Source organism: Aythya marila (genome assembly GCF_965140915.1).
Source record: "Aythya marila genome assembly, chromosome: 5".
Lineage (NCBI taxonomy): Eukaryota > Metazoa > Chordata > Aves > Anseriformes > Anatidae > Aythya > Aythya marila.
In genome coordinates this window covers 33,864,854-33,879,520 of record NC_139046.1, presented here as the reverse complement: position 1 = coordinate 33,879,520, position 14,667 = coordinate 33,864,854, and the positions used below count along the sequence as shown (strand labels likewise).

General features: G+C 38.1%; 1 protein-coding gene across 1 annotated transcript in view; it reads left to right on the top strand.

Moving 5' to 3' along the window:
* The window catches only part of LOC309878608 (cytosolic phospholipase A2 epsilon-like), a gene marked incomplete at its 5' end in the record, with an annotated part of 29,088 nt that extends 16,685 nt beyond the window's left edge, over positions 1 to 12,403 (top strand). Inside the window, 13 exons of the mRNA XM_082761357.1 lie at positions 468 to 631; positions 901 to 993; positions 1,706 to 1,743; positions 2,200 to 2,335; positions 4,193 to 4,329; positions 4,789 to 5,011; positions 5,557 to 5,671; positions 6,163 to 6,300; positions 8,296 to 8,403; positions 9,483 to 9,677; positions 10,165 to 10,331; positions 11,492 to 11,678; positions 11,867 to 12,403. Coding sequence (XP_082617483.1) covers positions 468 to 631; positions 901 to 993; positions 1,706 to 1,743; positions 2,200 to 2,335; positions 4,193 to 4,329; positions 4,789 to 5,011; positions 5,557 to 5,671; positions 6,163 to 6,300; positions 8,296 to 8,403; positions 9,483 to 9,677; positions 10,165 to 10,331; positions 11,492 to 11,678; positions 11,867 to 12,075 — 1,910 coding nt within the window. The 3' untranslated portion in view covers positions 12,076 to 12,403. The remainder of the gene's footprint in view (positions 1 to 467; positions 632 to 900; positions 994 to 1,705; positions 1,744 to 2,199; positions 2,336 to 4,192; positions 4,330 to 4,788; positions 5,012 to 5,556; positions 5,672 to 6,162; positions 6,301 to 8,295; positions 8,404 to 9,482; positions 9,678 to 10,164; positions 10,332 to 11,491; positions 11,679 to 11,866) is intronic.
* Between the last annotated feature and the right edge of the window lie 2,264 nt (positions 12,404 to 14,667).

The following is a 14,667-nucleotide window of genomic DNA, read 5'->3' as shown; positions in this document are numbered from 1 at the left end:
AACTGAGATGTAATAACTCAACACAGTATCTTATAATATCATGTAATATTATTGTGTAAATAGTATTGTGTAATAAGCACAGGTGTTGGATGGGTTGTCTGTGTCCATGCTGTGTCTTTTCTATGCTAACTAACTATCAAAACTAGGGTTTGCAAGTAGAGCATGAAACTTATTAGTGCTGTAAAATTGAAGTAAATACATTATTCTGTCTCAGCAGTTTACATTCTGCCCAGTTTTCCTACAGGTTTGAGTTTCCAAAACAGCTAATGCTGTTTTACAATCTCTTTCTTTTGTTTTGATTCGTTTCCTGTAATATTCCCTGTTTGGATAAAGATAGTCTAGGAACTCTTAAGCATTGCTGAATGGCTTGTATATAAAAAGAACAACTTCTAAATGACTGTTTAATGTTCTATTTCTGTGATCATAACCATTATTTTCTCTGTATATATTTCATCCATTTTCTTTAGAAAAAGACTTCTTGTTTTCAGTGAAGGGCTCATATGAAGAGAGACAGACTCTGTCACTGGTCTCTGCCCAGCAACCCAAAAAGCCCCTCATCTTCCATTATATCAAGTACAGTCTGCCAGAGCTGCGCATGGCTCTGGCAGAAAAGAAACCGCCCTTCTGCTTGGTACGTGATCTTCAGGTCGAGTGAGCACAGTAAGCTCATGGTTTTCCATACTTCACTAAGACAAACAGGAAGAATTTGTATTTTAAACAAAAATAATTTTCCGTGATCTTCTGCTCTGGAAGAGCGCTGTATCCATTAAGACACCTAAATAATAGATGTCAACTTGGAAATTGCTGAATGTTAACCCTATTCAAAAAGATAGGTTGGTGACAGTGCTTTTTTGTGGTATATATGTTAAATATTTCTCTACATTAAATTTTATTTTTCAGGGTACCTCATGTGAAGAGAACAGAGATTGCAGTGCATCCCTCATCATTCCTCTGGATTCATTTCCCTTCAAGGAGCAAGTAGCAGTAGCAAAGGTGATTGATACCGCCTCTTTAGAATAAATCAGAAGCTATGGCCCCAAGGTCGATGAGCATAAGTTAACTACACTACCGTGAAGCAGAAGTTTACATAACTAACTGCTAGGCTCCATTATCTGCAAACATTAGAAAACTATGCAAAATAATAAATGGCTGTGCTAGGGTGTGGAGGAATGTAGGAAGGGTAGAGTTCCTTTAAGATGCTATTTAAGATGTCTTTTGGTGATTATTTGAAGGAAAGGACTTGATTAAATAACACTTACTAATTAAAAGTCACACAATAAAGCAGACAATTCTCAGTTTATGGCTTGTTTGAAGATACGTCTGTGATTCTGACAATATGTGATACTCACATCTTGCATTTTTGTCCTATCTTTGTGTTGAAGTTTGCAGGTCCATGCATATGCAAAAAATGAGGCAAGGCAGGGCACACTGGCAGATCTTATGTTGTTTTTTTTTACTGTATACTGCTCTGTGTATCTAAAATGGCCGAAACTTTAGTATAAATAACTTTAATGAAAATACAATGGACTTGGAGAAGTTCTACAAATGGGATGGAATTTCTCATTGTTACAGTTTAGTGGCTCTAACACTGCTCTCAGAATAAGTGAAGGCCTTTAAATCTAACTGAAAAGAGAGGGCACAAAATCATCCCCAATACTTATATTGTGTTGTGTGTTTTTTTCATTATTGTTTTGTTTGTTTTCAGGATGAAATGATCAATTTACATGTGAAGTCAACTGACTGGTAAGAAGTCATTTGGGTTCTGTGGTTGTGAAAAAAAGATCTTTTCTGAATAAAAAAAATCATGGAGCTACGAGTTTAGAAAAATGTTTGTCTCATTTTCCTCGCTTGTAAAGAGTCCAAGATACTTATGTGTATATAAAAATGAAGGTCTTCAGGCAACAAATTCAAAATATTTCACTGTTTATAGTATCATTTTATGGACTGCAATATTTATGTTTGACACTTCTTGAAAAGCAGTGTGGGAAGAAAAAAAAGCACTATTTCTATTTTTTTTCTGTAAGACTTCAAATCCTGGTAACTTAGTCTTTTCTGGTATGCTTTTGTGGGGCCACAATACCATCTTTTTAAAGCATGATTATAAAGTTTATGACTTGTAAGCATAGGTCGAGACCTTAACTGTAAGTGATCATGTACATAGGCTTTTTATATCCTATTTAACTGTGGACTCTGTCTGAGGTCAAGAAACTTAGATGTTCGCTTGGAGTTTGATCTATGTATGGAGGAGAACAATTTCCTGCAGAAACGGAGGAAGTTGGTGGCTTCTGCTCTGAAAAAAGCACTTCATTTAGAACGGGACCTACAAGACCATGAGGTATGAGCAGCACTAATGGGGCTGGACTGTGTTGTGTAACAGAAATGAGTTGTCCGTAGCTGTTTGTATATTGTTCCTTAACCAGCACTGATGTGTTCAGTGCCCCACATATAAACAAGCTTTTTTTTTTTTTTTTTCTGCCTTACTTCTTTTTCATCTGTGAATCCTAGTCCTGGAGAATCATATTTATTTTTTTTTTTAGCTGAGCTTTCAATTACCAAGGCCTCAGATAGGGCATTTTATGCTGTCAGATTTTGAGTGGATAATACCCAACACTTGAAATGATAAGGAACACCATCATTATTCAGTGTTATTTATCACCAGCTGTTTCCAATGGTCACCATTTCAGCTGTACTGTTTCTCTAACAGCACAATGTTATTCAACATTTTTCTCTCATTTCTCCTACTTGGGATTATTGTGTCTAGAAATTGTGCATCAGTCCAGATAACCAAATCCCATAAACTCCCATTTGAAGTGCAAAATAAAAGTGAGTCTCAGAGCATAAGAGCCACAGCCCCTTCAGAAACAAATCTGAATTTCAAACTACGTTTTCCAGTTGGGAATCCAAGTAAAATAAATTTTCTAGTCTCTCAAAATGTCAATTTGATTATTTATTTTTTTTTTATTTTTTCCCCTCTTAGAATGACCTTAGTCTTTTATGTCACTTACTAGAGAAAATATTAGGGTGAAAACAAGAGGAGGCAGCAGGCACAAAATACCTCAGAATTTACCACTCAGTGAGTTAGGGTTTGCATTTGTTCATGTGCATGCCAGCATGGGGATGGTTGGTGTTTCAGAGAGGGAATATGGCTTGTGATCAGGCACTACAGAAATTAAGAATTTTTCATTCTGAGGGTTTCTTTTCACCTGTGCTTTTCTTTTTGCTCAGAACATCTGTGCCAAAGGCATATTAAGCATGATATGACAGTATGTCTTTGGATGCTATAAAGCACAGAATCATTTAGGCTGGAACACATCTCTAAGATTATCAACATGGTGTCCCTGTACACAAACTCATCACACAGTATATCAGTAGATTATTTGTCATTAGCATATTGGTTTGGGAGGTTGGAGGGTGGGTGGGGAGTCTAAGAATAAGATTTTATTTATTTATTTTATTTTATTTTATTATTATTATTTTTTTTTAAGGGGAATCACTTTTAGCTACTAATTTCGGGTTGTCCAACAAGAAAAGGGAATGTTTCCTCATAGTTAAACCCAAATCAGAATAATTTGCTTTGAGCTGAAATGCTCAATTTGGATCAGGTTAAAGAAGCATCACTAAGTATTTCCTTGATGTGATTGCCTGGAAATGTGTATAGGAAATGTCACTTGGCCCCTCTTCTCTCAGTGGATTTTACTTGGAGAAATGTCTTCCTGTATTATAATTTAGTTTTCTATGCAATCAGGCTTTGTGGTTCATCACTGCAATTACATACTGTAGGTACTGTATGGGAAATATAATCCAGAAATTATATTTGACGTACAAGAGAGGATGAGTTTTTCTGGTTCTCAAAATAGACCCCTCAAGAGATAATGTTACATGAAGGGAAAACAGCCTAAGATTGAAATGCCTTGGAAAAAAAAAATGAGCTGTTTCAGTAAGCCGGCATGTAAGAATTTAGAAGCCCAGTCCCTTTAGCTGAAAAATGTCAAAACTACCAAACTGTCCATTATTTTCTTTAAATTTCTGTATGAAATACCAATATCTCTTCTTTCTCTCCACAGTTTGGGGAAATGGTGAGATGTCAGAATTTCTTGGAGAACAGAAATGCTGTGGTTCATTTAGCTGTGACTACATGCGCTCATGAGAACTAAGTTGTTGCTTACCAGCTGCTGTGTTTATGCTTGAACAGGTACCAGTTGTAGCAGTCATGACAACAGGAGGTGGCACCCGGGCACTGACGTCTTTGTTAGGCAACCTGCTGGGTCTTCAGAAGCTGGATCTTTTAGATGCTATTTCATACATCACTGGGTCATCTGGCTCAACATGGTAAGGAGATCCACTCTATAGCTTGCTGTATGAGGTTTATTCTCTTTGTTTTGGTAAAGGAAGGCGTACTTTTTAGCCTCAAGCTTTTTTATTGTCACATTTTAAACACATTTTAAAGCATTTTAGTTTGTTTTTATCACACCAGATTTTTCAATTTCTACCCCCAAATCAACTCTATCTTAAAATCAACTCTATCTTAATTTCCATCTGCCTAATATTTGACAGTTAACTCAGAGTTTAATACATGGATTTAACAAAGTGAAAGAAATTATTTAATCATACATGGTAGATTTCTACGGGTTCTAAATCAAAAAAATCTTTTCTCATTCATAACATACTGCGCCTCAAAAGTGCTTTTGTTGAACCTCAGCTAGTTTGTTTAATGTGGTCCTTAAATCCAAGTCTTAAAAGTGAAAGCATGCATAAAAATGTGATAACATTCTTTTTTCTTTTCCCCAGGACCTTGTCACATTTGTATCAGAGCCCTGACTGGTCACACAAGGATCTCCTTGGACCAATTGGTGAAGTCCGCAGACACATGACCAAATGCAAGCTGAGCTGCTTTTCCCTGGAGAGCTTGAAGTACTATGACCGGGAGCTAAATCTGCGGAAGCAAGAAGGATACCAGATCTCTAGCATTGATTTATGGGGGCTTCTGCTGGAAAAGGCATTAAGCAATGGGGTAGCATGTCTGTATTTTTCATAACAGCTTCTGAATACTGTTGTACAGAAAATGAACCTCCAGGGACAGGTGATAGCATTGTCAGGCAGATGATTTATGCTGACTGACAAAGAGCATTTGACCTCACATACCTCTCAACATATAATTATGAGCCCAAAAGATACTCAGTAGAGCAAGAAACCTGTATCTCCTCATACGTGTATCTGGCCACCTAATACTAGTGTCTTGCCTTTGGTTTCTTTTGCTCTGTTCACCCCTGTGAGAACTTAAATAATCCATGTAAAATAGATGCACTTATTGAGAGGAATGACAGCCCACTGTACCACAAAACATCCTGTAATTCAACTGTAATTAAATAAGCCTTTGTGGGTGTGTAAATGCTTAGATCGTTCTTTGGTTAAAGAAATTGTTTGGACTCAAAATGAATGGAGAGAATAAGAAATTGTAGCTGGAAACAGGTATTTATTTTCCTGTAATCATGCAAGCACATACGCTGTCACAAGGTTTCTTGGTTTTCTCTTTCTCTTTTTCTGGTCAATTCTCAGAAAAACAACCACAAACTCTCAGATGAGCGACAGGCATTGAATCAGGGTCAGAATCCCCTACCTATCTACATGATCCTCAACATCAAAGATGACTACAGCCTTTCAGAGTTTAAAGGTGATGGCAAAACTGAGCTCTATCTGGACTCAGTGTACCTGTATTATCAGTTACTGCATGCCCTGCAGCCCCTTGAACTACTGAACCATAGCATTCATAACCAGTTCCTTTTCATCTTCCATTTTTAGACTTTGTGTCCAGGCTCTGAAAGGAACCCAGCTCCTGTGGGATAGGAGAAATCTGGGGGAGGTTCCTTAGAGCAGCCAAAGCACTCCCAAATCAGAGCCTTAGCTCTCTCTGCACATGGGGTAACTTAGGCTGACCCCTTTTGATATAAACTTTTATTTATGTTTATTTATGAACAAGTTTGGGAAAAATTACTTGAGTGAGTGGCTGAAACTGTCAGAATGATACCATTACCCTCAGGAAGGCCAGACTATGATCGCCTGATAGGGTTTGTCCTGCAGTTGCTTCCCTGCCATTTCAGAGCATTTCCTTCAAGGAAGTATGGAAAGGATTTTGAATTAAATAATAATTTGGTGTCTCTGCAGAATGGGTTGAGTTCACACCTTATGAGGTCGGGTTCTTAAAATATGGTGCCTTCATTCGTGCAGAGGATTTTGGCAGCAAGTTTTTCATGGGTCGCTTGATGAAGAAGCTCCCCGAGTCTCGGATCTGCTTCATGAAAGGTGATGTGCTCTCTTGAGAAACTTTGGATTGTTTAAAGAAGTGCTTAATTTATACAGTCCCTGCATATTGCAACAGTGCTCTGCAACATGCAGGACTGAAATATAATGTAAGACATTTTGTTCTCACCTTTGGGATGCATTCCTTAGGTGAACACTGGAGATAGGCTTTATAAAAAAAAAAAAAAAAAAATTAAAAGGAAATTTCAAATAACACTTCTCACTATTGTGTTTCTTATGAATGCTCATGCTTGAAGTTTCAGGGCATGTTCAATAGGTCATCAGCAGAGTTCCACAAAGAAAACATTTATATTTTGAAACTGGAATATTAACACCAAATTTGTCTATAAATGAGACTATAACAAAAGCAATGTTGTTATGCTGAAGTTATTATATAATATGATAATTCTGAGTAGCATTCCCAAATGTTATTGATATTTTTGCAAGTTTAATAGTATTCTATATTCTTTTAAGTTTTTCTTGCGTGATTAAAGTGGTGAGTTTTGCCATCTTTATTTCAGTAATGTGTGAGTTGCTCCCAGTAAAACATGAAGGACAACTTTGTAGTTTTATGCAATTCTTACTGTTTTTATTTTGTGCAGTGCTAGAATTCTCTACCACACCATTTTGTATGCTAGTTCATGGGAGTGAAGTTGTCTAAGAAGAGTCCTTCTGCTCTTAACTCTGAACAACAGGTGCATTACATGTAAATAAGCATGACACACAACGGGACACCAAGAATACCAGTAAGAAAGGCTTTAGTTATGACTGAAAAGCCCAGTTAAACAACATCATTGTGTTGTATTCCTTATTTGAAGTGCAGAGAAGTTGTGCACCTCAGTGTATGATGCAAAAGGAACCTAGAGTCATATTGGTACTAACATGAGAAAATACCTGGGCATGAGGAAGACTTGTAAGATAGGCAAGTACCAAATCCAGAACCTTAAGGTGCTGGAGATTGGGTTAGAGACCCATTTATGTTTTCCCATTTTCATGTGTTCTTCTGTTAAGTGCCTTGGGCTGACAACCAGAGATAGGAAATAGATCATGGAGCTATGTGGGACTGTGAAGCCTTCTGAGAATATCTTGCCTCCATTGCAGTTTAGCAATGACAGTGTTATCATTGTACCCAAGGTGGCCACGTAGCAAGCACACCCTGCACATCTAGTCTGGGTTGAGCTCTGGGTTCTTGCTCCCAGTACCTTAATTAGGCTGGTGACCCTAAAGCTGTAAGTGCATCTTTAGGAAGGATAGAGTAGAGAGTTAGAGCTATGTTGCCACCTAGTGATGCAATGTAAGTGCCCTCTTGGGATACAATGCTGGTAGTTAAGCATGGCAATTTAAGGATAAAAGTGAGGTGTAATTTGCAGGGAGAGGTAATGTCTTAAGTGCAAGGACAAAAGTGAGAAAAGGACTAAGGACAATGGGAATAAGAAGAGGTATGTGAGGTAGATTAGTCTCACTCAACTGGTGTCAAGAGAAAGTGTACAATGGACACTGAAGGTGTGTTGTTTTAGAGGACTGCTTTGCAGGCCATCCCAAATTGTACTCTAACTACTTGGATCCTGGCTGTTCAGGAGCAAACTCTAAATCTTTAATTATGTATACAGTTGTATATGACATATTTTATAGACCAGACTCTTACTTTATGTGAAATGGCATGGTTTTACTCTCTGAGAGATGCTTATAGGACAGGAATATGCAGGCTAGAAAAAGGTGGCTTGCAAAACATTAGCAATAACTGTATGTGACAATGAATTATGGTGGCTGAAGGCCTGGAACAATGTTTAAAACCATGTAGGTTCCTCTGGAGGGCAAACTGTGAGTTGCTATAAAAGAACTTAGTATTGTTTTTGGTTAGAGTTCAGAAACCTTGTGGCATTCTGAGACTCCTTGCAAGAGCTGAAAAGTTATGTTTTAAATCCTGTGGAAAAAGCAAAGGGATATTTTCCGTTTAAGTATTTCTAATGAGTTACCCTTTTCTCTATCACTGCACAGGCCTGTGGAGCAATGTATTTTCATACAACCTCTTGGATGCCTGGCATTCATCAGATCCTTCAGAAAGGTGCTCACTGAGGTGCACCCAACACAGGGCTGTTGATGTTGGTTGGTTATATTTATTTTTCTACTTTATCTGTTGCTTTACAAATATATAAATGAATATAACATCCAGATACATATAGAAGGAAATCTCTTAATGAAAGCTTTGTAAAGTTAAAGTTTTTTTTTTTTTTTTTTTTTTGTTTGTTTGTTTGTTTGTTTTTGTCACCTGGGGACCGCTATCTACTTGAGTTTACTCTCTAATGTCTGCATTGATCCATAGCAATGTTATTTACATTGGTCACGCTTGCACTGAATCTGTGTAAGTGTTGATTTGCTACCAAATATAAAACTACCAAAGTTTTAAGCAGATAATCTTTGCCAGGGGCCTTTCAGGAAACCTGCATGTTGAAACAAACTCAGTGCTGTGTTCTCTGTCTGCCTTGTCAGATCACACCTTTTTTGTCTGTTCTTGTTGTTAAAGATGTATCAGTTATGTGGAACTCTGTGTCCTATTTAGAGGTGTTGTCTGTATTCCCTGTGTTCAGATGTGATTGATGAGTCTGGTTCACATACTTTTCATCACTTTCTCCAGGGAAGTGTTGCAGAACCCTTCCCCCAGTAAATGCCACAGATGATAGAAAGTCATTGGCCTTCATTCCCAATCTGATAAGGTGTCATTTAGCACAATCCTTTTTTTCTGCTCTTTTCCAGGTGTCTAAATCTTCTGACAGCATTTTTTTTCAAAGCCAGTTTGGACTAGCTTTGAAAGAAACTGGCCTGGATTCTTAGCCTCTATTGATTTTCACAGAGGGAACCCACCTATGACTTCTATCAAACAATAGATCACTTTTTTCCGGCTTTAAGAAGTTTGTTTCTGTTCTCATTCTTCTTTTTTTTTTTTTTTTTTTTTTTTTTTTTTTTTTAAAAAGGAATATACTTTACTGAACATTGATTTTTTTTTTTTTTTTTTTAATTCCTATTCTGATATTTATTTGATTCTATGTTACCAAGTCTTACAAGGATCGTCTATACTTTAGCTGGTATTATAGTATACTATAGTTATATAATTATTTTATTACAATTTTAAGTATTGCAAAGAATACTATCAAAACAATAACTTGTTTATCTCCTCTACCTATCAGAAGGAGACGAGCCTTCTCTACCAGCCAGGAACCATGAGCTAGAGACTTACTTAGTCACCCCTGAATGTGGCATCATGGGCATTGTTCGGGAGGTCCTGTCTGAGCGAGTGATGGTTTCAAAGTTCTACAACTTTCTGAAGGGGTTCCAGATGCACAATGAATACCTTCAGAGCAAAAGCTTTCATATATGGAAAGGTAACCATTTCTGAATATTAATTTCTTCTGGTTAGATGGCTGGTATATTTGTTAGTGAAGACAAGGCAGATGATGAACAGGCTTAATTCTTCACTTTGGAAACAAAAATTTCAAGATAAGTAGTCAAATTTCAAAAGTGAATTTGTAAAACAGCTGTAATTGTGGCACAGCTCTGTTGTTACTAAAATTAAAATGTTTAACAGATACTCTAAAAAGTCCCTTGGTACTTGGGAAGGGCAGCTACTGCTTGTTGGGGATGGAAAGACAGCAGCAGAAGACATAAAGGAGCTCTGTCTTTTTGTTGTGGATAGATCTTTATCTTCTGAGTTAAGACAACTTCAGGAGTGCAGCAGGGTCTTGGAAAAAGTAATGAGTAGAAGTAAAAGAAAAGTAATTTCTTTCATTATTATTTCCTCTTTTATTAGCCAAACAGAAAATATATTACTTCTTTGGAGAATCACTCATCATAAGAAATATTTCCTTTTAGATACTGTACTAGAGAATTTCCCCAACCAGCTGACAGAAACAGCAGAGTTCCTGTGCCTTGCAGACACAGCAGGATACATTGATATAAGCTACCCACCACTCATGAGGCCAGAAAGAAAAGTGGATGTTGTCCTACACTTAAATTATTCTTCTGGATCACAGACGTCGGTGCGATGACCACTTTATTCTCCTCAGTAATGACAACTGTCTTTTCACCCTTTTTAAATCCTAAGGAGTCAGAATAATTTATGTAGAAGAAACTGATATTGGGAGAAAAGGATTATTGGTGTACAGCTCCAGTTTTCTATGTATCTGGGTCTCACACTATTGCTAATATACCACAGCCAGTCCCCTAAGGAGAACAGAAGTAGTACCAGTTTTCTAAATCTTTTATTTTAATTAAGCCTGTGATCAGTGAGCATTCTTATACCTATGTGCTCCTTGAACCTCAATACAGCTGTCTATGTACTCTGTGTGGGGTGTTTCTCTGGGACCGGTATTGACCACTGATGAGCTCATTTAATTTATTGTGATACCTCCTAAAGATATCCACATGCAAATTACAAGTAATTTGTCTCTCTTATACAATGGCTTGATTTTTATTTATTTATTTATTTATTTATTTTTCTAAGTCATGGAGAATAATAATTGTCCTTTATTTGAAACAGCAAGCATGACAAAAATAGCTAACGATCTGAACTATAATCCCTGGTACCAGATGGAGATAGGACAGAACTTCCTGAAGACTAAAGTTTTCATAAATGGCAACCAGATTCAGGAATAAAATTCCCATTTTCAGAAGTGACTTTACCCATCCCAAGATTAAGTTAACATTTCAGTCAATATGACATTTGCTCCCAGATGCCTACATCACTTTATATATCTAAGGCATCTAGGACAGTTAGAGGCTTTTAAATATTTCATGACAAATTAACTAAATTTTGTACTTCTGTGAATTGATGTTTTAAAAATATACCACCTTAAATTCCTCTCCATGCTGCTCATTTCAGGATTTTCTCCAGTAAGGGGCATGTTTCTGTGTCCTAAGTGACTGGGACACTCCTACCCCACAGCTATGAACATGTTATTTATCTTGCAGATAAAGGCTGAGAAAGGGGAGGCAGGACAACAATCAGGAGTGCAAGTTGGAGTCTTGAAATCTTGCTCTGTTGATAACCAAAACTTGATTTCTCATGAAAGAGACAAAGATCAGAAGAAACACTGGCAGTGAAAGCTGCTACCTGATCTTTGTTTAGTGCCTTTGATGGATGTGTTGTGCATTGTGAAGAGGGACAGAATTTCTGACCTTTTTTCCTGTCTGAATGCAGCCTTTGGAAGAAGCCTCCAAGTACTTCTTAAAACAGGGAATCCCATTTCCCAAAATCCACCTGAGTGAAGAGGAAAAGAAAAATCTAAAGGAGTGTTACATTTTTGAAGATGCAGAGACCCCAGAGGCACCAACAGTGGTGTTTTTCCCACTGGTGAATGACACATTCAGAAAATACAAAGAGCCAGGTAAGCTGTGGAACAGAGCTGGTCCTCCTACCACCCACCCACCCACCCTTCAGTGTCATCAGCTGCCATGGCTCCCATGGGGAGGAACGTGGGTGTCAGGGTAGAGAGGAGCAACATTGGTCCCTACCTGGAGAGGAGGATGTATGACCATCTCTATGTCCTATCAATAACTTTTATTGATTTGGCAGGTGTGGAGCGTAGCCCTGCTGAGATGGCAGAGGGCAATGTGGATGTTTCCAGCCTTTTTTCCCCATACTGCATAAACAGCTTTACCTACACAGAGGATCAGTTTGACAAGCTGGTAAAACTGACCAGCTACAACATTCAGAACAACAAGCATCTGATTCTTCAGGCTTTGAGTTCAGCAATAGAGCAGAAACAGCAACACAAAAAATGAATGCTGTCCGGAGTTCAGAAAGATGCCTATATCACTTTTTCTTCCCCTGCAGAAGAATCAAGACCTGTTGATGAATGAATATATGGACTTGGGAAAGTACTAAGACTTATTTTAGCCTGTAGTTCCTCTCCACCAAGTGGCAATCCTGGATAAACTTATCAAAAAGATTAATGATGATTAAGATCTTTTGCTTTATTTAAGCAGGTTTGCACTGCTTGTGATTTATTTTTTTTCATGTGTTTATCTATCTATCTATCTATATATATATGCAGTAAATCAAAGGTTAGGAAATATGGGGCTTATTGATGAGTTTTTTGAATGCATGAATGTGGAACAGCAAAATAACTGTCAAAATTTATTGCACTAGCAAAAGTTGTATGTGATGATAAATGAGATACAGTTGTTTAATTTATTGCAAATTCAATGCAATAGAAAAACGTGTAATAAAAGTGGACAATCTCAAAGAATATGAGAAAACTATATTTTCTTTTAATGTCAGCCTGAAATTTTATTGCATATAGCATGCAAAGCTAAACATAAAAGATATAGAAAAGCTGAGATTTCATGCGTAAAACTGAAGTTTTCCATACTTCTGAATTTATCAGTTTTATTATGCCACTGATATTTGGGTTTGGAAAATCCTCTGGAAGTGACTGCTTCATACCCTGTAGTGAGTCACGAAGTGCTCTTCTGGTGCATGTGTAAGTACCTGACCTGTGGTTGTGTTTTTCCTTAAATACTTATGGTGTTTAGAATATCCATCTCATCATCTACTTCCCATTAGTTTCAACTGGTCTAATAGTATTTCTTGTTATTATGGGATAGAGATTCTGTGAGAATAAAAACACCAAAACTGAGAGACATTCAGATTTTGTGGTAAGAGGACAAACTAACTGTTTTTCACTGATATCCATGGACAGTTCATGGGTGATTACATAACTTTTTGTTAGTCCTTGAATATATACAAGTAACTGTACTGGGTAGGGCTGGAATGTTAACTATACTGGGTCTGGCAGGAATGTTTAGCTGCCTAGCACGGTAAAACCACCACAGTAACAAAGGTTTTGTGCAACTACTATAAATAGCATAAGGTGATTTGTTGAGATTGCTTATTTTCTAGATGGAGACCAAAATAATTATTTGTTTTATGAATTATTTTAATAATGCAAGTACTTGGCAAACCTGTTTAGTTACAACAGAGAAGCTGATCTTACAAAAAAAAACAAAAAACAAAAAAAACAACAACAACAACAAAAAAACAAACAAAAAAAACCAATAAAATAATGCTTATGTCAGTATCAGCTGCACCTTAATTACTTCAAATTTAAATAAAACACAGTAACTTGTCTGTGTCGAAGTAACATGTTAGCGCACACACAAGAATATGAGTGTTCACCTTGAATAAATGCAATCACAGCCAAAATAGAAGATAAATCCTTAATTCAAAATGAAACAAACTTAGAAAAGGTTGAAAAATTCTCTCTTCTCTTGCTGTCATCTTCTGTCTCTCTCTCTTGCTTCAAGCATTCCTCTATGGCTTTTAGCCCTTGTCTTCTTCATTATCCCATATTCACCTCTGATGACCTCAGCCCCCTTAGGGGTGGTGTGTCCTTGCCCCAGCTTCTTTTCCAGGCCCTCACACATCCATGCAATTTGCAGCCCTGGTTTAAATCTCCACGGAGCTGCAGTGACTGTTTACATGGTTGTACTCATCAAGGGTTCCTCTCATTATGATCTCTGCTGCTGAATCACTCAGTCCCTTTCGGCATTGCCTCTTCTCTGTCCTAGCTCCAACTCCCTCTTGGGCTTCCCTGCTTGTCATTACGGCAAATCTATTTGGGGTGACACATATGTTTGCTACTTCTCCCACCTGCCTGTCTTCCAGATGGAGTTTTGGGCATCTTCAAAAGCTGCAAATGAGTTCCCTTCCCTGCCTTCCAAGATCTTTACTGACACCAAGTTTCAAAAGCCTTGCCTCTCTTTTCCCTTTCCTGCCCTTAACTATAGATCCATTGCTTCCCTTGCTGTGTTTTTGTTTGTTGGTTTGAGTATGCCACTAGAGCACCCCCTCCTCTGCTCCACCCTACAGGGGCTGAGCCTGTCCCCAGGTGCCCTTCCTACCCACAGGCGGTCTGGTCTGGCCTGCGCAATTGCTGCTAGTGGTGCTTCTGGTGTAGGTGAAGATCTTGGATGAGAACTGGATCTTCTTGTCAATCTTCCCTTTGCAATCCTCAAACGTCCTTGGCTTGCTTCTTGCAGGTGTACCTCTACAGCTTGCTCCCCTACCTACAGCCACCTGAGTCCCACAGCGAGGTCCTTGTTGTGACCCTGAAATACCTATGTGTTCTATGTTGTTATGGGCCCTGAAGAAGTTCTCACTTAATCCTTCGTCCTGGGGCCGTGGGGGCCTTCACCCAAATACATGTAACAACCCCACAGGCCATGCTTCTGAGCTGGGGTGTAGGACACCAGACCCCTCTTGTCATCTGCAGTTAAGCCCATTGCACAGCCTTGTTGCCCATGACTCATGTGTGCTCCCCTGGCACAGCAGGCCTTGTCTTGGCCTGTAAAGTCATGCAGGCCACTGCAAAA